The sequence below is a fragment of the Chaetodon auriga genome, chromosome 20 (assembly GCF_051107435.1).
Source record: "Chaetodon auriga isolate fChaAug3 chromosome 20, fChaAug3.hap1, whole genome shotgun sequence".
In the NCBI taxonomy this organism is placed as follows: domain Eukaryota; kingdom Metazoa; phylum Chordata; class Actinopteri; order Chaetodontiformes; family Chaetodontidae; genus Chaetodon; species Chaetodon auriga.
Window position 1 is genome coordinate 857,501 of NC_135093.1, and position 21,765 is coordinate 879,265.

The 21,765-nt window shown below is 48.8% G+C and overlaps 2 protein-coding genes across 5 annotated transcripts in view; one reads left to right on the forward strand and one right to left on the reverse strand.

Annotated features, from left to right (window-relative positions):
- smim36 (small integral membrane protein 36) overlaps positions 1-8,402 on the forward strand; it is a 9,460-nt gene extending 1,058 nt beyond the window's left edge. Inside the window, exons 2-3 of one of the 2 annotated variants that reach the window (XM_076760199.1) lie at positions 7,567-7,668; positions 8,142-8,402. The gene's annotated coding sequence lies outside the window, so the exon portion shown is untranslated. Of the gene's footprint in view, positions 1-3,367; positions 6,075-7,566; positions 7,669-8,141 lie in introns of those variants that run through there. The other variant, XM_076760198.1, reaches the window with a different exon arrangement.
- A 259-nt stretch (positions 8,403-8,661) lies between these two features.
- hlfb (HLF transcription factor, PAR bZIP family member b) lies at positions 8,662-20,950 on the reverse strand. Of its 3 annotated transcripts, XR_013079303.1 has the most exons (5): positions 20,566-20,950; positions 18,191-18,547; positions 12,654-12,868; positions 10,935-11,861; positions 8,662-10,832 (listed from the first exon to the last, which is right to left on the reverse strand). XR_013079303.1 is itself a non-coding variant. In XM_076760194.1 (4 exons), exons 1-4 carry the CDS (start codon positions 20,690-20,692, stop codon positions 11,646-11,648), a joined length of 915 nt encoding a protein of 304 aa, XP_076616309.1. In that variant the 5' UTR covers positions 20,693-20,950; the 3' UTR covers positions 8,662-11,645. The 3 variants fall into 3 exon arrangements, 2 of the variants coding, with proteins under 2 accessions (XP_076616309.1, XP_076616308.1); XM_076760194.1 differs by having other exon boundaries at positions 8,662-11,861; XM_076760193.1 differs by having other exon boundaries at positions 8,662-11,864.
- Between the last annotated feature and the right edge of the window lie 815 nt (positions 20,951-21,765).

Below are 21,765 nucleotides of genomic sequence, written 5' to 3' on the forward strand. Positions count from 1 at the left end.
ATGTAAGTAGAAGCCACAGCCTGGAACAGCTGAACGTGTTACCTGCTCCCTTCTCAGAACAGGTGACATCAGCAGTCCACCTCATGTGGTCTGCAAACCAAAAGACGCACAGAACCAAGGACCAGTATCAGATTACTCATCAGGCTCATATCGTTCAGTCATGAGAAAATAAATCTTTATATCAGTAAAATTAACCCTTCAAAGGAAGCAGGGACTCAAATGAGGGCTGCAACTAATTACTGTTCTGTATTAACTGATTCAGTGTTTTCATTGTCTGTCTGTGACTAATCAACCCGACAGCCCGCTGACACTGTGGGACTTAAACTGTCTGGGGTTTATCAGTTTTAGTGATGGAGTGAAGGCGAGCACTGGCTCAGCAGCCCTCAGGGTTAGTGAGAGGAGTCAGTGAAAGACATGTGGGGGGCTGAAGTGACACAGCTGCTCTCAGGAATGTTGTTTGTGTCATCAGTTATGGTGCAAACGACCAAACGACGACAACAAAAAGGGCCGACGCCTGTATTTAAGGGTCTCGCTTCAGTGTCACTGTTGCTCCAGAGGAAATGCAGACGATGAACACAGTAACTAAAAGTAAACGTGCATGAAAAGTTGAATTTACAAGCAGAAAGATTAGTGTTTGTGTGACCATGTGACGTGAACATCTGTGAGTGAAGGTCGTTTCGTCCCATGCAGACGGTCCATGTCCAGGCTGTCGTGCCAGTGTTCTGTGCGTTCCAGCTATAATCCACCATGCATTAGCAAATGCATGAAATCAACCATTACTGTGTGCAAGCAGGCGGCGCGGACGGCGGCCGCCGTCACAACACTTGGGTGGGAGCAGCTGATTGGTCCCATTCTGTCATAATCAGATTATCAGCAAATCAAAACCTGATCAATTGGTTTGGGGCTGCGGGTGGTTGCTGCTCCGTCAGCACCAAATGAAACGCTGAGACGTTTGGATTTCCTTCCTTTTTGCTCTGAAAACACAACGCCTGTTCAGATGTTTGAGATGCGTTCACAGGCTGACTCACAGCAGCGTCAGTCTGCAGCGTGTGACTGTTCCAGTCGGATGATTTGGCTGCTCTGAACAACATTTTTCAAGAGGATAAGAACTTTTACAAGAAGCATTCAGATCATATTTGACTCAAGATGTTTCTGCTGTCAATCATTTTAAACCTCTGTGTGACATTTATGTCTACACGCAGCTTTGCATTGACCCGGCCGTGAGCGAGCCACGGCCTCTGGATGCTGTGATCAGATGGTGTGGACGTGATGTCATCAAACAGCTGACTGAAACCTTCAGAATCAGGTGGAAGAAATGAGCTCAGTTTGTTAAACTGCAGCGGTTCAGCCTCAAGAAACCTGTGAGGAGAGGAAACAAAGGAAGTCTGTCCTCCATGAAATGCAGGGAGTTCGACTCCACGGCTGTCGGCTCGAGATCTTTCCCCTTATTGATGATTTCAGGATCCTCTCACAGACATTTCCCAACACTGGCTGGATGCTTCAACCCGATGCATCGTTGTAAATCTGGACCCTGCATGCTGGGTGCCATGAAACACAGTGTGTGGGCGTCGCTGACTGCTGCGTCACGTCGCGATGTTGCATTCACTGTCCACTGAAAACATGAGCACGTTCAGTGAAGGCACATAGAAGTTTAACAGACACTTCCTGACCAGCAGGAACCACAGCTGAGGCTGATGGGAATGTCACACATGTAACACATGTAATGGGTAGAACAAACTGTTTCACTCAGGCCCAAAAAATGTCAACATCATTTCACTGGACCACTGAAAACTTTGACCTGCACTGAATTAAAATTCAGAGGACCAACAAAGTCATTAGGATTCGTCCTCTGGGGACCATGAAGATCTGTATGAAATTTGATGGCAGGTCATTCAAAATCAAAAAGTGTTGGCATGCGTCCTCAGTGACGGGCTGCAGCGCTGCTATCAGCGCTGGACTCATGCACAGTGGGAACGAAATGCTAACACGTGTTAGCACGCTCTCATTTCCAAACGAAGGCTGATGGGACTGTTGATCGATAATGAACCAATGTATTGGACACGTTAAAATGCGGACCTGATGATGACGTTCACCATGTTACTGAACTCGAACTCGAATTTCTGCGCCAAATTTCACCTGAATCTGTCCAACAGCTGTTGAGATATCAGAGGCGGGGCCAAAGCAATGGACCTCCAAATAGAGCGACATTGTCTCAGAGCTACTGTTAGCAAGACTGCGTCAGAAAAGCATGTTAGTCTGAACTTGTGGCTTTCAGTTGCTGTTTGATGGGACAGATCATCAGTCCACTGACTCCCCTCCCCCAGACTCTGGACCCTGAGGTCCCAGACTCTAAGCTCTTCGCCTCTTCGTCCGCCGCATGAAGCTCTGAACCAGCCTGTAAATCCCCTGCCCTGCCCCTCCCCCTCCCAGCATCACTGAGATGAATTTAGCCGACAACATAAACCCTCAGTGGACAGGGAAATAATGAATGGATGTACGGATGCATGTTCGTCGCTCATCCGTTTGACGTATGCCGGACGGCAGGACTAACCCTTCGGTGGCCTCTGGGAGAGTGTTAAGGTTTACACATGTGGCAGCCAGCAGATGTTGGTCTTATCAGAGATTTGTTGGTGTTAAAAGAAGCTCAAAGAGAAACTCAGCTGATGTTTGGAGGGAAATCCTCCTACTGAGACGCTACAGCACAACAACATCAGCTCATCTCGTACAGAAAGATGCTTTATTTATTTCCTTACTGGTCTAATCAGCTCACTCTGAAGTCAGTGTGTCAGAGACGTACACATCGTACTGATCTGGTTCATAGGGCGATCATACAGTTCATCTCCTTCACAGTGAAGCAGCACGCTGAGTTCATGCTAACAGCTCTGCTAACCTGCGTGGCTCTGTGAAGCTGTCCTCAGGCACAGCAGCGCTTTGAGGTAAATGCTAACAACATCATGCTAACATTTGTAAAAAGCAGTAAACTCAAAGTGCAGCTGAGGCTGAAAGTCTTGAGTTTTACAGATATTTGGTCATAAACCAAAGAATCAGACCTTCGAATCAGCCGTTGACCGAACGTTTCGTCAGTTTTCTGGAGCTTAAGTTTGACCTTGAGGTGAAACTGATTGATCAAATGCAGTTTCCAACGTCAGCAATGAGCTCTGGATGTCAAACTTTATCAAAACTTATGGGTGGAACTTGTTGGAGGAATTCAATGTGTTTGTATGGAGCTGATAGATTTGACATCCTGTCAATTAATAGACAAAAGAACAACTGGACTGGAAACTGGTTTAGATTGGACAAAACGTGCAAAGATGAAAAGACCAGAATGTAAAAGGTTGCTCAGTTTTTTTTTTCCATGTTTTTCCAGGTTCTCGGCCTCACCTGCTGAAAAAATAACAAATCCCAGAAGCCCCTTAAAACTCCCGCCGTTGGCCTCCGACCACCTGCAGCACACAGTGTCCAACCTGAACTCTTGGAAGGCCTCAAACACCCAATGATGTCCAACAGGCCGGACGTCAACCAGTTTATCTTCTGGGACACTGGGGACATTTGGACGTGCAGACATCAGCTTCTCACCTGCAGTCACACTAACAGACGTCACAGCGGTGGAGCTTTGATCCGTCACTGTGTCCAGATCAAAGATTTGAGCTGACTGAGGTGTCCCCAGCCGGTGTCCAGCCTGCTGGACAGCGGTGGACGTGAATCAGATGACTGATCCTACATACAGCATAACGGTACCTGATTAAAGATGCAGGATGATGATCATGGACGTCTAATGTCAAAAGACCAAACACTGCCAGACAGGGACACCTGAGAAAGGCTGTGATGGCTCGCTCGTCCATCGCTGTGGGGACCTTCATGAATTTGGGGAAGTTACAGACCTTGTAGATTTTCGTATCCCGTGTTTTTCTGTTTTTGTAGTGTAAGGAGGCAGCGTGTGACTGATTCTACATGTCAATCATAGATAATTGTTACTGTGCACATGGCAAACTGGCTTAATCTCTTCCTTCCTGAAACGACAAAATCCTCCTGGACCAAAAAGACTCTCGCCTCCCACGTCAGGCCGTCCCCTCTGCTCATTGGCTCTGGCACCGTCCGACAGATGATCCAACCCCGAGTCTTTAGAGGACTCGTGCCACAGAGGCCCTCACAAATCCTCTTACATAAAAAAACAGCACACAGCCAGCTGAGCAACCCACCAATGGCTGCATCCCATCCATGATATGAATTGTACAATTATCCACCCTCCTCCATATTCCATGTTTGTGGATTATATGGTGACCGCCGCAGAGTATTAGGAGCATGTATTATGTATTTGTTTTTCCCCTGTGCACTTTTTGTCCACGGGGAGGGTTACGTAAGCTTCAGGTTGTCAACAGGCTGAGATTCTGTCGTGTTCAGGCCTGACCTGACGGCTCATCTGATGCCTACATGAGGCTCAGAGAGCCGCCTCGCCATCGCGGCACGCAACGCCGAAGATCTGACCAAAAACTGGACGAGCAAACCCGTCTGGGACGTCAGACGTCACCCGGACTCCTGGGTGAAGGGTGGCACGCTGAACGTCAGGGACTCCATCCTGTGCTGCCACCAGGTCTTCCATCATGACTCACTGTCTTCAGACATACAAAACCAAAGGCACTGAATTAATCATCATGTGGAGCATTCAACCAATTCAGAACATTCAGAGAGCCAACGTCATCTCTGAAGGTCGTGAGAACACGAACGCTCTGTAGAATTACGTCCACACTGGATGATTCTCACATCATGATTTATTTCCAGTGTCGCCATCATTCAAACACGGGAAGCAGTCCTTCATGGAGGTCTGGGCGGTGGACGGCGGATTAGCTCGTCTGATCGAAGGACACCAAAGTTCATGTGACAGACCTGCAGTTAATGTTTGCTTTGCCGTTAACCGTGACCACGACCCTTCCCTAACCCTAACCACACGGCAGCTGCCTGTACGAAGGCACTGCACATCCACAACCTCTCTGAACATAATCCAGAGTGCTGCAGAGGCGCTCAGTGATGGAGGTTCTCGTGTGGTGACGGAGTCAGTCAGTGACCGTGAGTTCAGCAGATTTTGTTAAAGATACAAACTGCTGCTCACAAGAGTTTTGGTCCTGAAAAACAGTAAAACCTGAAGCAATGTGCAACACAAACTGACGCTGATGCTTGTTGGTCGATGCCCAAACTGAACACAACACAACGCACATGACTAATGCAACACGTCAACACACAACCCTGATTCCAGAACAGTTTGAGGCTGTTTAAACATTAATTAATCAGAATGTGATCAGCTGATCTGATCCTCTCTGACACAAACTGACCTGAGAACAGCTCAAAGTCAGTATATTTAATGTTTTTCCTCATCAGCTTCATTGATTTCTGTAAATCAATGCAGCGACACGTTTCACAGACTGAAAGATGTGGAACGCTCCAAAAACACCTGTTTGGATCAAAGGAGATGAGCACATGGACTCAGAGACACTTCGGAACCTGCTCTCAGTGAACACAGCTGGATTATCGATGACTGATTCTGGTTGTATTGATGTTTCAGATCCAGGCTGTTTGGAATCAGGGCTGCAGACGTGAATTTGTTCTTCCTGTCACTGATGCAGACACACCTGTAGACACACTCAGAGCTGAAACACGAGTCTGTAAAAACAGTAAATGAAGGACGATCCAGTCAACAGTACCTGACCTGAGTCTGGCCTCAGGTGTGACGTTGCTTTCATGTCGTAACTCTTTAGATAAATGTCATTGGCTCTTTCTTCTCTTGTTGTTGTGTCTTGTTGTTCTGCAGGTGTTCATTGCAGACGTTCAGTTTCTTGTAGGCTAAATATTTCTGTGTGTTGGAGCTCATGCTGTGTGTCGTTTTCAACACTGAAGTCAACCTTTACAGAAAGTGATTCAATTCAAAGTTCTTTTATTTCACACAGAGAAATGATCCTTTCTGTTCTTTAATGATGGTGAAACCTGTTACTGTGCAAACTTCTAAAAGGTGCATTAAGATTTTATTGAACTGTACACAAAAAATGGACAAATGTATGAATAAAAAATGAAACTGAACTGCATTCTGTTCGTGTTTAGCTGCTAATTAGCAAACATTAGCACGCTAGCTCACTAAACTAATATTTTGACCATGATAAATGTTATCTGTCAAACATCAGCATGTTAACGTTGTCATTGTGGGCGTGTTAGCATGCTGACGTTAGCATTTAGCTCAAAACACAGTAATTAGTAAATACAGCCTCACGGAGCTGCTAGCATAGCTGTGTTTTGTCGAGGTTGAATCGCATTCAGAGGTGCAAACTGGTATAAACTCCTTTAGCAAGCTAACTCTGAAGCTAGCTTAGCTTCTTAACCACAGCAAGCTAACACACCATGAGCAGCTCGAGCTCGTTCGAGGTTTGTTTGGACAGATTCTTAAAGCAGCGTCAGCATTCAGAGCTGAGGTTTTAAACTGTCCTAAAAACAGAAAGTGATGTGACGTGATGCGATGCGATGCGATGCTTCATACACCTTTAGCTGAAGTCTGTGGACAGGTAACGCAGCTGAAATTCCTCCTGGTTCTTTACCTGCACGGCCTCCACGCTGCCATGCTGTGCTCCAAACAGCAGGCAGCGTTTCACGGACGTCTCCACCTGCCTCAACATCCCAACCAGCAGCAAAAACTCTGTGTGATGGTCTGAACTCGTGGGATTAGCAGAATATCCTGATCTGCTCCCTTTCACTTTGAGAAAATGGTATTACATAATGACAATTCCAACTTAGCGGGGCGCTAAAGAGGGTAAAATATGAGAGCGAGTGAACCAAGCTGTGCATGTTGTAGCCTGCGTGTTCTCACTGGGATTAAATCTGCTTGGATGTCTGCACAGAGGCATGTTCTTTCACCTCGTGTGCTCATGAATTCACTTCACGTTCAGCGAGAAGCGTGGACGATCGGGTTTATTAGAGCAGGAGGAGATTTTAGACGCACTCGATGGGACTGATTCACAATCGCCAGCAGAGGAAGAACTCAAGTATCAGCAGCAATACTGCAGTTTAGAAATACTGCAAATCTTACTTCAATAAAAGTACAAAAGCATTTGCATCAGAATATACTTGAAGTGCTAAAAGTAATAGTTCTCATTATGTGGAAAGGCCGTTTCACAATCGTGTATATTGTACTGTTGGGCTCCAGTTATTTAAAGACTTAACAGGCGACGTCTGTCATCAACCCTGATTCTAAAATCTGAAGAAAAGCAGAGTCAGTCATTTCCATTCAAACTGTTACTGACGGTACTTTTCTGAAGTGTCTCTGAGGATCCCCTTCCATACCCAACCATGATCCTCTCACCTGTTAATCAGCCTGTTTACCTGTGGAATGTTCCAAACAGGTGTTTTTGGAGCGTTCCACATCTTTCAGTCTGTGAAACGTGTCGCTGCATCAGATTCACAATAAGAGATATTTACAGAAATCAATGAAGAGGATGAGGAAGAACATGAAATATATTGACTGTGAGCTGATTTCAGGTGAGCTTATGGATCAGCAGGTGATCACGTTCTGCTTTAATGTTTAAACAGCCTCCAGACTGGGAATCATTGTTGTAATAAAAATAAGACAGACGGACGGACGGACGGACGGACGGACGGACAGCATGACGGCAGCGTCTCTTACCTGCAGAGGTGTGTATATGCGCTGTGTGGCCAAATGAGGGAATGAGGGACAGGTGTGCAGAGTGAAACACGTTCAGGTGACTGACAAGAAGCTCTGAGGCCACCTGGTGGACAGACGAGGAATGACAGCACCTGAGAGCATCTCATTGGCTAATGTCTTTCAGCTGTCATTCATTGGTCAGTGTGGGAATCAGCTGCTTTCTACTTTTCACCTCACATCGATCTGCTTCAGACGTGTTTTCACTCTTTAACTCTTTTCTGATTTATTCCTTCATTTTCGACCATTTTAAACAACGTGATTAAATCTTCTCCACGAGTACTTTGCTTAATGAGCAGACAATAGTTCAGTACTTAGAAGACAGGTTTTGAAGTATTTTCACGGCGTGGTATTAGTACTTTCTCTTCTCATCACCTTCTCATCCACTCAGTGACGAGCTTCCTCTCTTCATCTCTTACATCAACGCATTCATGCTGCTCCTCAGGTCATCCTGCTGCTGAGGAGGTGCTGCCCCCTGGTGGTCAACGCTGGATTTGCTTTTGCTCAAACAACACTGACCTTCATCATCATCATCGTCATCGTCATCGTCCTGCTGCTGTTAGCTGTGCTCAGACTACGAGTGATGGTGGCTAACGAACCTGCTGAAGTCTCAGTAAAAGCTCTTAAACAGCAGATTTAAACATTTTTAATGTGTTTTAAGTTCACATGACAGATTTATCTCCATCTTCTCTCAGATTAAACATGTTCGTCTCAAACTGGGCTTGCTTTGTTTCTTTCTTTGTTCACTTTGTCGTATATTTGATCACGTTCAGGTAAACCTTCTTCATCATCACTAAAACAATAACCTGAATCTGTGGTCATGGTCACATCACCTGAAGCCTCGTGTGCTTGAAAATGACATCACGTTTGTTTCGCTCTCAAACGTCTCATCAGGATTCAGATGAATATACTTTAAAGACGTTAAAGCTGGATGAGTGATGAAGAACGGGGCTGAGCCACAGACACAGAGTTAACTTTTTTCTTTATTCATTCTTATTTTGATCATGAGAAACATAATCAAGGACAAATATGGGAAAATATCTTTGAACAGATTCAAACAGAAGAGAGAAAAATCACAACAACAAAGCAACAACAGACGAGAAATAAAGTCGAGTGCTTCAGGTGGGTCAGTACATTCCTCCAGGCCAAACGCAGCCAGGAAAACACACACAGGTGAGCACGTGGAGGAGGGAGGGGAGGGCCGAGGAGCCACAGCCGAGTCAGCTGCACCTGCACAGGTGTGACGGCGGCGAGCAAAGTCAGGCGGTTTGAGGTATTTCAGGGAGGAAAGGATGAGAACAGACGTGGGGGGTTTGTGTAATGCCCACGCAGCGCCCAGACAGGCCGGGCACGCCGTTTTGGTAGTACTTCTGAATACATTTCTATGTGTAATATACTGCTTATATTCATGTAACCCTTTCCAAAATACACAGGAAGTGTCTACGTAGGAAACAGACTGTACAAAAACAAGAAGAATATCTCTGTATAAACATTAAAACCTTTCATATATCAATATATCCTTTATATACTGAATTCTTTTGGTCTGTAGTAAAGAGTACTAAAGTGATTCCACAGTAAAAGACGACACTCACCCGACGCACTGCTGCAAATATACATTCATGTCTCACTCAGCCACCGGGGGGCGCACTTGTCACTGAGCTACACCACAGAGGAAACAATAAAGAAGTTCATGCCAAAGCCAGAAAGAACCACGAGCTCCTCTGAAGGAACCACGTCTGGTTTCTGCAGAGTTAAAAAGACAAAACCTCTCAGTCTGAAAACGATGTGAGGACGTTCACTGAAGCAGACGCCGTGTCCTCCTGGACAGTCTGAGGACAGACACTAGCAAACAGCACCGACGAGGACAATCACGGCTTTTCCTTTCTGAAAATCCGCCTCTCGTTTCTCTTTTCTGACAAAATAAAAGTCAAAGCCAGGAGACGCAGGACGCTCAAAGCTGTGCTCCTCGTCTGCTGTCATGGAGGACGGCAGCAGACGAAGACAGCAAACAGACGGTCGTCCTGTCGCACGCCAACGAGTCGTCCTGTCTCATCTCGTCTGCGCGGAGGATCAGCTGTTCGTCACACAGAACCCTGACTCGTATTTTACCCGATGTTTTTAGCTCTAAAACGAAAAAGATGTTCACTCTGTGAAGTAAAACCAGCTCTGTGTATAAAAACCTGACCTCCACATTACTGAACTCGTCTCCAACCTTTTCTGTCTCCACACGGCTCCAAACCGCCATGTTGTCCTGAGTCTACCAACCAAACTGCTCCGTTCGACTTCGTTCACCTGCTGATGACGAAGGTCGCTGCTGCTCAGACAGTCGACCTTCAGGAAAGAGGAGGCGTCATGTGACTTCCGGCAGGTTCCTACAGAGTCCGTCTGTGTTTTAACGACGAGACAAAAGGTCGCAGCGAGCGGCAAGAAAGACAGACGGAGGAGGCGCAGAGACAGACGGAGGAGGCGCAGAGGAGGTTCAGTCCGTGTACAGACTGAGGAGGCCCAGCTGAAGGAGGAGGTCCGCTGAACGAAGCCGCTCTCTTTGGGCTCCTCTCAACGCTTCTAGCATCATTTCGCTGTTAAAGATAAAAAAATGAAAAACACATTTCGGGGCTGTTGACAAATTTATGCTCTAACAAATTTTGGGCGTATAAAAATAACAAATTTTAGGTTTGCTAGAAAAGATTTTTGGCATTTTGGGGCATTAAATGAAAATCAGCGAGAGCCTCTTCAGGCTCTGATTTCCTGTGTTTTTTCTACTTTTCATAAATATCCATAAAAACCCTGCTGAGGGCCCACAGAGGCTCCGAGGGGCCCGAGAGAGGAGACGCTGACCGACAGCAGGAGGCGGCACACGTTCATACACACCAGGAGCAGAGGGGAGCGGGTATGTACATGTCAGCAGGTGCATTGCGGGAGCACACCTGCACGGGGGCGGAGTCTCTGAGGGCGAGGCGTCGGCCGTTCTGAAGTGCCGATACCGTACACTGAGAGGAGGGGTCAGAGGTCAAAGGTCAGACATCAGGTGGGGCGGCAGTTTGGTGTTTGTGGTCAAAGAGGAGGATTCACAGAGAGGCCCTGACAGGTGTGTGTGTGTGTGTGTGTGTGTGTGTGTGTGTGTGTGTGTGTGTGTCTGTGTGTGCGTGTGTGTGTGTGTGTGTGTGTGTGTGTGTGTGTGTGTGTGTGTGTCTGTGTGTGCGTGTGTGTGTGTGTGTGTGTGTGTGTGTGTGTGTGCGTGTGTGTGTGTGTGTGTGCGTGTGTGTGTGTGTGTGTGTGTGTGTGTGGTGTCCTGAGCACTGGACTCGACTCACAGCTGCCGCTCACTCAAACTGAGCTTAGCTGGGAACATCATACCGTGGTGAATGACGTCACTCAGAAAGAGGAAAAAACCCCGAGAGATCAAAGGAAGGAACGATAAAACGAGCGATAAACAAAGGAGCTCTGAAAAAGTGAAGTCATTTTCCAGATTCTGCTCCTGTCATCGATCCTCAGACCAGCAGTGAACGACTTCTGATGGAGCTTCTTCCTCTGAGCTCCATTAAAGCTCATCAGAGCCTCACTGCTGCTCCTTCATCACCACGAACGCACACACCGACACAAACTGCATGTGTGTGACAGATTTCTGTCTTCAGTGGGAACCAATGGGCTTGGAGCTGCGAGCCACAGACAGAAAGTCAGACGCTTGGTGTGATCTGCTCGTGGATGGTGACCTCGTTATGGGCCGGCGCGTCGTTCGACCTCTAGAGGAGCAAAAGGTACGTTCAAAGTTTGTTTCAGAGCCTTCGCTGCGGTGAGTCGAGCCTTCAGGACTGTGTTTGGTGGAGAGGTGAAAGGAGGGTCGCTGGTGGATGAGGAGGAGGCGGGGTCATCATTCTCAGAGTGTGTGTGTGTGTGTGTGTGTGTGTGTGTGTGTGCGCGTGCGTGCGTGCACACGTCATGCGTGTCCTCACAGCGGCCCGTGCTGCGCCTCGTACTTGGCCAGGATGTTCTTGGTGCGTCCCAGCTCTTTCCTCAGGTCGGCCACCTCCTGCCTCAGAGCCGAGTTCTCCTTCTCCAGGAAACCGGCCCGGATGGCGATCTGGTTCTCTTTGAGTCGCCTCGCGTCCCGCGACCGCTTCGCCGCCAAGTTGTTCTTCCTGCGCCTGGCCCAGTATTTGTCATCCTGCTCGAAGGACACAAAGGAGGAGAGAGAGGACGTGAAAAGAGGAGAAGGATGAATTTTTCTCCTCTGCTGAACGTTCAGGACAACAACACGAGTGGAACCTGAGCTTTTAGTCCAAATCAATCAAAACAACAAACAGAAACATGACGAGTCGTCAGATGATCAGCTCAAACTCTTTCTGAGACTTAGATGAGAATCTCAGAGCTGGAGTCAGGATGTTGTTAGCCTAGCTTAGCATAAAGACAGGAAGCAGAGGGAAACTGCTAGCCTAGCAGCACCGCTGCAGCTCTGGTCTGTGAGGCTGCTTGGTCACTAACAGACTGAAACGGGACGACGTGTCAGCCCGCCCCCTGGTGGTCACACATGGCGTGCTGATGAGCCTCTGCAGAGCTGCTGTCAATCAGCTGCTGCTGTCCGTCACTGGACTGCAGCCACACACGGATCCACGTTTATTTGGACAAATTAAAAGCTAAGTCCTCTCAGCCTGACCTCTGCCCTCCCATTCAGGCTCATATAAGCCTCTTAACCAGGAGGACACGCCCCCCAGAGCCCCGAAAGGCGGCGAGTCCACCTCTGCGGCCGCTCGCTCTATCCCAGCATGCCCTGCAGCTTTGAGCCGAGTCGATAATAATGAGCGCTGACGGCTGACTGTGCCTGCAGTCGTCACGGCTCAGTCCCTCAGACTGACGCCATGTTTCTACCCGTGATGTCACATTATGAAGGTAAGAGAAGAAGAAAGACCTCCAGCATCGTTTCACTGCCTTCATCTTATCAGAACCAACTCCAAATTACCTTCAGGTCCTCGGGGATGAAGACCTTGCGAGCTTTCTTGATCATGGGCTGTGGTTTCAGCTCCTCGGCGGAGAACTTGCGTTTGCGCGGGTCGAACATCTCCTGCCCCGGAACGCTGGACAGAGCCAGGTCGGCCGGGTCGGGCTCGTATCCGACAGGGACCTGGATGGAGTCTGGGTCGATGGGGCTGGGAGTGTTTCTGGAGCTCGGGTGGCCTGCGGGGAAATCAAATCCAGTGAAACATCACCATCACCATCACGTTCATTTCTAAGCTTCAGAGGAAGAAAAGGGTTTCAGGTTCACGTCAACACGACTCATGTCATGAAGGAGAGGAACGGGAATGTTCCTGTGAGGCTGCAGTGAGCAGCTGCAGCCAGCAGGTGGAGACAGACCTGAAGTCAAGCCTTTAACAGTGAGTGTGTGTGGGCGTGCCTGCGTGTGTGGTAACGACCAGGAGCTATTTAACGGTTAAATAAAGCCTGTTTCCTGTTTGACAGAAGCAGCTCTCAGACTTTCAGGCCTTTCGTTTCCTCATTGAGACCTGAGCTGGACTCAGCGTCTCCTCTGTGATTGGACGGATGGAGACGTGGGCGGACTGACCCTGTGAAAATATGAGAAATGTGAATGTGCGTCCCTTCATGTGTCTCTGGTGAGGAGCTGTGAATGAGAGCAGAGCCGTTCACGGCTCAGACCTCCGCAGGAAAACTGAAACCTGAGACGTTAAAGTCACATCTCTTCAGATTTCCTTCATCTGTCAGGACAGACAGGCGTTACGTAACACTGACTGTGGGTGTTTAATTAACACATGGCTGCAGAAGAAGAAGAAAACATCTCAGTTCCTTTAAAACTCCTCTGAGACACAGAGCAGGACGATGAGGCAGTGATGTGGACGGAGCTCAGATGACGGAGGCTCTCGTGTTTTATGGAGGATTGAATGAAACACCCACAGTCTGATTAACCATCTCATCCTCAGCAAAGACAATAAGACAAACAACCAGGTAAACCGCCGGGCGAGGTCATCCCTGTCACATGACTTCCTCATTTTTAATCCAAACTTTCATTTTTCCATCAGGAACAAACGTCACTTTTTCACCCAGAGACGGTTAAACCGATGTCAGTGAACGCAGCACAGCTCTCATGTTGTTTTACATTCTGGTCTGACGAGATCCGAGGATCCGACGAAGGAAACGAACGCTCGCCATCGTCCGAGCGGAACGCCTCGATGAGGTGAAGGAGGCCGAGAGCGGCCCCTCCCCCGCTGAGAGCCCCCGCAGCAGTTCTTGGAAGACACTGTTTGTTTTTCCTCTGCAGCTGGTCCTGCAGAGGTCAGGGGCAGGTGTGTGTGTGTGTGTGTGTGTGTGTGTGTGTGTGTGTGTGTGCGTGTGTGTGTGTGTGTGCGTGTGTGTGTGTGTGTGCGTGTGTGTGCGTGTGTGTGTGGACCAATGAGAGGCCTTGGAGTGGGAACATTTTTGCAGAGTGAGGCCATGTCGGCCGCTCCTTGAAAGCACCGTTTGAAGGTTCAGACTTGGTTTCAGTTAGAACCAGCTTCAGGCTCATTTGGGCTGAGGCTGGTTTATTTAAGGTGGAATGAAGGCAGACGTGCACAGGTGTGCTTGGACTCCACACACGTCTTTCTTTCATGCCTCTACAGATCAGAGGCATCATGAGCAGCCTGTCCTTTAGAGGCAGACGCTGAAACGTTAAACCAAACCTCACGTAGTGACATCTAGTGGTGAGGTTTCAGACTGCAACCAGCTGAACACCTGTTGCACCCCTAAACACACACACACACACACACACACACACACACACACACACACACACACACACAGGAATAATGTTCAAAATGCTCCTGCGTCCGTAGAGCGGTCTGCACAGACGGCTCTCTGGGTCATCGATCGATCGATCGATCAATACTGAACCATCAGTGAGTCTCTCTGTGACTGTGGACGAGCAGCTGAGCAGCAGCAGCACAGGATGTACCTCGCTGCCTCAAACGTGACGCTGACAGACATCCAGGCACGTGTGTGTGTGTGTGTGTGTGTGTGTGTGTGTGTGTGTGTGTGTGTAACATGAGCACATTTCATCCACGTGAGCCGTTCAGTCGTGGTTCCTCGTGTCCCCACACAGCTGACAGCACTGTTACTACGCCTGCTCCGACTGAAGCTGTCCACCGCTCGTCCAGCTCGTCCATCACACCACATGTTATCTGATCTTCATCTTTTTATTTCAGCTCTGTTTCACATCTCCTGTCTCAGCATCTCTTTCTCTCATTTCTTGTGTTTTCTACACATTGTGTGAATGTCGCTGGACGCCGCTTCACCGCACGGGACAAAAGACTTGGAGACGATTCTCTGAAGTCTTCAGACGGATGACGGAGGAGAGTCGAGGTCGGCGGTTGTGAAATTTGCTTTCTGGACTCATGAGTCAGTGACTGAGTGCAGCGTCCTGCAGTCGTGTCCACGCAGCGAGACTCGCTGACTGTCGGACAACCTGCACGAGGGCGGATGGACACGCTGTGAAGAAATAGTCCCAGCGCATGAAAACAGAGTTTCTGAAAATGTGTAGATACTGAACTGCACAGGCGACATTTGGACAGAGCCAGGCTACAAGTTTCCCCTGCTTTCAGCCTTTATGCTAAGCTAAGCTAATTGCCTCCTGACTCCAGCTCTGTACGCAACACAAAGACATGAGAATGATGTCCACTGTCCAAACGATCAATTACTCATTCAACCAGTTATCTAAATCACTGACTGGGAAGAGAAATGAAAGTCACTGGCTCCCAACCTGGGGCCCGGGACCCCTCCAGTGGGTCACAAGATGACCCACAGAGGTCTCAAGATGATTTATGAGACAAGACAGACGAGATTTGAACCTTTGTTCAGACATTTGACCACCTCCAGGGTGAGGACAGGATGAGGACAGGATGAGGACAGGGTGAGGACAGGGTGAGGACAGGGTGAGGACAGGGTGAGGACAGGGTGAGGACGTTTGTGCTCTTCAGTCCACCTCCTTTGCTGTCTAAGATGGTAACCCCGCTTGTTCCTGCCTCTTTCTCTGCTGGACGCTCACAGGGCCATGTGGGAATACAAATATGCCCGATGATGCCACAGATTACTCTGCTAAATTTAGACATGAGAGCAGCAGATTACTGCTGGCCTCCGCTGGGCTCAGTCTTCAAAGGGAGGAAAAATATGAACTTTGCTTCAGTGAAATGTGCTCAGATAAGCAGAGTCAACATGTTCATGCAGCAAAAACCCATTTTCACTTGTATTCTCAAGTGTGTTAAAACTGAGATTTTGGACACTTTCATTTAGTCACATATCTGCGTCTCCGGTGATCAGTAATCTGATCACAGTCTGTCCTGTTATGTGGGCCCAGTCAAGGTCCTCCTCCAGTCCAGAAGGAGGAGCTGATGCACCTGAGGCTGTGTGGTAGCTAATAAACACAGAAGAAGAAGAACCTGTGAACAACAGGTTAGCTGGTGTTAGCTAACAGCTACCAATACACCAACAAACACATGACCGATACTGTGGAGGTCAGAGGTCAGACACACGAACGGACTGTTCTGATTGGTTAGGTTTCATCTTCACGGCTCGGGCTGACAGCGCTCCCTCCGTGCAGATCGCCCAGCGGCTGAACTGACCTGGGATCAGACAAACGCTGCAGCAGCTCGAGGCTGATTTAACTTGTTTCACAGACACAGAGGAGACAGACCAACATTCAACCCGGCTGAAAACATTCTGATCAGAGATCCAGTTCAACCGTTTACACACACGCTACAAATGTGATCTGACAAAATAGCCTCAAAGCATTTCATCCAGAAAGGTTAGCGGCTCGAGCGTCTCAGAGGAACGTCGACTGGGTGGAGATGATCGCAGCCGTGCTGCTGGTTCTGTCGGTCGCTGAGCCGATCAGGGTCCATGTCCACACAGATGCTGACACAGACTGTGGGAGGACTGAACGGGTTGTTCTGGACAGACAGACGCTTCTACACCTTCTCCACATCTGGACGGAGCGAGCCTCAAAGCTCCTCCTGAGGTGGACCTTTAAAAACACGCCAGCTGAACAACCTGCTGAACTTCACTGTGAGGCTGAAGGAGTGTCCCAGCGTGACTCACACACTTCAGCCCTGTGTGTGTGAGCGTGTGTGTGCGTGTGAGTGTGTGAGTCAGGACTCTAAGTTGATGTGAATGTAAACACAGCGTTGGATACGGTGTGTGTTGATGTGAGGGTTGCCGCCCCCTGGCCTACTTCTGGAGAGAACACTATGTCCTTAAAACACTGATCTCACGCAGGGATGGTCACTCACTCGCACACACACGCACACACACACACATGCACACACACGCACACACACACACACACACGCACACCAACAGGTCACATGTCTCTACATGCTGTGAGAGGACGGCTTGTTGTCTTTCTCTGTAAACATGAGGAACACGGAGCGAGTGAGAGAGTAAAAGCGGAAGTTCTCGCCTCCACACACACACACACACACACACACACACGCACACACACGCACACACACACACACACACGCGCACACACACGCGCACACACACACGCGCACACACGCACACACACGCACACACACACACGCACGCACACACACGCACACACGCACACACACACACACGCACACACACACACACACGCACACACACGCACACACACGCACACACACACGCCCCCTTGCTGAGGCCAGGACATCTGTCGAGGTGTTGGAGCCGACGCCTCTCTCGCTCCTGGCGTCTGGGGCGGACATGTTTTCCTCGCAGTGCAGAGCGAGCGAGCGAGCGTTACTGCTCTGAGATCAGATCTGAACACCTGAGCTCGTCTCACCTTTTGCCGCGGTGAGGTTAAAGATTTGAACTTTGCACTCTCTGTTCAGCAGAGTCTTCTCTGTGTGGGGAGTCCACATACAGAGGACCAGCGGACAGAAGGTGGAATCAAAGCAAAGATGTCCAAAAACAATGTCCAAACGTCAAATGAGCACACGTGATAACGACCAAAGATGCTGCCTTCACTGTCATTTGGATGGAATCTCTCGTGAGGTTCCTCACGGATCCGTCCTCGATCCGGTTCCTCTTGGACGAACCGAGGATCACTGCTACGCTGATGACAAATCACTTGAAGACTGAACATCCTGTTTTAATGAACTGCCTTCACAGTTTATTTGGTATAAATGTTACAGCCTGAGATGCTTTTAGCTTCCTAACAAGCTTTTCGTGGTAATTCTGGGAATTTCTCATCCTTCATACCTTCATACCTTTCAGTGCTATGCTGACGACACTCTGCTTTATCTGCACCTAAAACCTAATAACCAGGCTGGTTTTAAGACTCTGAAGGACTGTCGTACTGGAGAAATGTGTGGTCACTTTGTCATTTTTCACTCCAGCGATTGAACCAAATCACGATCCTCACGATCCGAATCTTCATGGCTTACAGGAATAATCGTGCTCTGTTGGTACGCCGGCTAAAACGGGCCAAAGCATCTGAAGTGTAAACATGAGTGTGTGTTGCTGTGTTACCTGCTCTGGCCGGGCTGCTGTGCAGGCAGTTCGGAGAGACGACGCTTGTGTGGACGGAGGTGGACGCGTGGTTGCTGAGGTCCATCACCGAGGGGGTGGGCGTGGGCGGGGCTTGAGGCATGATTGGCGGTTGGCATGGCGGAGCGTGTGGTTGATGCTGGTTGTGGTGGTGCTGGGAGGGGCTGGAGGGGATACCGTTCTCGGACAGGAACTCCTCCAGGTCCATGTACTCCAGCTGGAAGGTGTCTCCATCGTACGGCAGGGTCTTGTCCCACAGCGTGGGGCCCAGGAAGGCTGACTGGGGTGCGCTGCGCTCCTCCTCCAGGTTCTTCTCCTTCTCCTGCTCCTTGCTGAAAGCTGCACAGGAGGACAGAGAATCAGTCAGTACAACCGCGGTAACACGACTCTTCAGGACATGTGGACACACAGAGTCTGACTGTTGGGCTTTGGGCAATTTGCTCTGAGTTTATCAAGTCCAACTTTAGTCCTGCTTTAAAGGCACCCTGTGGAGACTTGTCCATCAGTGGCTTTATGAATACAGAAGCATTGCGATTGAGTGTGAAGTCCTTACAAAGACGTAAACACCAGCAGGTTCACCTGTGACGTCGTGTCTGCAGGTGTTAAAATGTTTCAGGTGAGTCTCAGTGATTCACATTCCTGCTGATGAGTCATGCTGTTCCACTCACGGACAGACGGGGGCAGCACTGAAACACAGTAAAGCTCCAGCAGCTCATGAAGAAGAAGACTGGCAGCTGGCAAACATGGAAACAATGAAAGTTGGATTCTGCAGCTTAAATAACAAAAGTTCCAGTTCAAAGTCAACAACTGGACATCTGAGTCTTCGTCCAGTTGGTCTGTGCTGCTCTTCATCAGCACTGGAAACCCAAACAGGAGGGATTATGGGTATAAAGAGGCAGATGTCATGACGACAGAGAAACCCAAGAAGCCGTGAGTGTTCACTCCGCTGAACTCTGAACCCTGAACCCTGAACCCTGAGGACTGGAGTCATCAGTCCAGACTTCTGCTCTGATCTGAAGTTTTCTCTTCTCAGACATTAAAACATGAGTCTTACAGGTGAGACATGACACTCAAACACGTCAACAAGGTTTCAGGTGTGACCTCGGCTTCGCAGGTACAAACACAACGAGTGACGTCTGCAGCAGCGAGGCGAGACCTCAAACACAACGTCAACCTCAGCTGCAAACACTGACCTCTGACCTCCACAGGAACACATGGACCCCTCCCACGATAATCAATAAGTTTCACATCAGCTGCTGATTGGTTAAGAGTGATCTGTGACACCTGCTGCATGTTTGTCACCAAACGATCAATAAAACCCAGAGATTTAACAAAGTAGGAGATAATCAGGAATTAAGTGTGTCTAAATCCACATTTCCTGGAGATTTGGGCATTTTGGGACGTGCAGGTGAAGCTCACCTGCACGATCAATATTTAGAAATTGATTTTTCTAAAACTGTAACTTTCACAACACTTAGAAGACTTGAATAAAAACAGGGTTGATTTTAAAACACTGATCTCAGACACGGACCACCTGGACGGTGTCCTGCCCGAGGACATCCAGGTCTCATCGTCTGTCTTTTTGACTCACGTCACACATGTTGGTTTAGACCAAACTTCAGTTTTACAGCTTTAGAACAAACATGGAGCAAACTGAACGCGCAGAGAAACATCTCTGAAACATCTTAGAGCTGAAACAATCAGCTGATTAACTGATGAAAACGGATCCTGACAATCAATCAATCAACCAATCAATCGTTCGAGCAGTTTTAAAGCACAGACACCCTGATGCCACCTGCTCAGGTGTGAATACGTCCTGTTAGATGTGGTCTAAAGGACAGCTGAGGACGTCTCCCTCCCTCTCACACACAGATCAGATGAGCAGCTTTCACCGTTTTTCTCTCTGAAAACACAAACAGTTAAACGCTGTGAAAACTGCACGGGGTTCGGTGCAGACTCAGAAGTGTCTGGGGGTCTGCTGGGGGAACTTCTACCCTCACGACTGGTCAAATCAGGGCTCAGTGCAGCCTGACGGTTCAGCTAAAGACTGGAGGTTTAAACACGAACATCATCGCGATGTTCCTGCTCATCTGTCCAGCTGTGTCTCTCAGACTTTTGTTTGACACGTTGTCTCCGCGTCTGTGACCTTTCCAGGTGACGTGTATTTCTGGTCTCAGAGGACCTGAACCGGTCTGAGAAGTTTCTGGCTTCACAGGTGAGCTGTCACCTCGTTCAGGCTGAACACCTGAAGCGTCCTGACTGACGCAGGAACATGTCTGAAATCACCGTTAAACCCTCACGCAGTGAACGCATCACACCGACAGAACATCAAGCTTGTCCTCGTTAAAGGACTTCACCTTCATGATGCAGCGGCAGCTTCATCGGGTTTTCCAGCAGAGACTTGAGGACTCCGTGCGTCGCTGGAGGTAGAAAACCGGGATTGAGCGGGTGTCGGGACATTTTCTCCATCATGCCTCCTTGCATTGGCAGCCGAGGATCCGATCGAACGAAGAAGCGCTGAGAGAGAGCGACCAATCAAAAAGAGGCATACAAAGGCAGGTGGGGATCAGCTGTGTCCTCCGCGCTGTCCTCTACATCAGACCCGAGAGACAAACGTCCGCACGGGAAAACGCGGCTGCTGGACTGAAGACGGACGCGGGACGTGCTGTGGGCGCGTGAGGCGGTGCCTGGCCGGGCTGCGGCGCGCGGACCGATCACCGATCCCGTGTGTGAGCGCTGCTGACGTCAGAGCGCGAGCTTTCTACCTCCACCGCCCCCACCCTCCGTCTGTCGTCACCGTGCAGCCAAAGCGGCCTTCAGCGCTGCTCTGCGGACGGACCGACGGACGGACCGACGGACGGACCGGAGACACTCTGTCCGGTCCCGCAGCGGAGACTCGGTGATGCTCAGAAAACACAAACTGTAAAATAAATAGAAGCAACTTTGGAACACAAGCGTGTGAATGTTCCTTTCAGAGCTCAGTTTGGAGCAGAAACACCTGAAAGTTTCAATGATCTGAATGGAAAAATATTGATTTCAGCCTCAGACCGAAGGACAGAAAGTCTCCGTTCGTCACGTGACATCAGCTCGTGTCAACGCTCTGACAGATCTATCCAAACGCCCCTCATGCAGACATTAAAGAGACACTTGTCCTTTGTCCACATCCGTTTTAGACTGCGTCAATGAGGGAGGACATTCAGAAGACATGAGATTTCCCAAACCATTAAAGTCTAAGTCTCAGTCCTCCAGCTGTGACACATGTGACTCTGCACACGTGATGATCGATGTCATGTTAACTTCACACTAACTGTCCACTTTGATTTGGACACTCTGTCTCCTCCATGCTGGTGGACAGACGCTGGTTCGAGTGGATGTAATTTCAGCAGAAGCAGGCTGAGGAAGCAGAAATGAGACAAACTCTTCATCATGTGTCCCAAAGCAACAAATCCTCAAGATTAAAGAAGCACAAACTTTATTTTGTCTGTAAGTTAAAGTGATGAAGACTCAGCCTCTTCTTCACTGACCCACAAAACTGCTGATTAAAACTCTGCTGTTAT

Coding starts and splice junctions, on each gene's coding strand:
- hlfb (XM_076760193.1), bottom strand. CDS start 20,692: ATGCAAGGAGGCATGATGGAGAAAATGTCCCGACACCCGCTCAATCCC. Junction 12,869..18,190: donor CAGCAGCCCGGCCAGAGCAG/GTAACACAGCAA, acceptor ATTTCCCCGCAG/GCCACCCGAGCTCCAGAAAC. Junction 11,865..12,653: donor TCATCCCCGAGGACCTGAAG/GTAATTTGGAGT, acceptor GTGTCCTTCGAG/CAGGATGACAAATACTGGGC.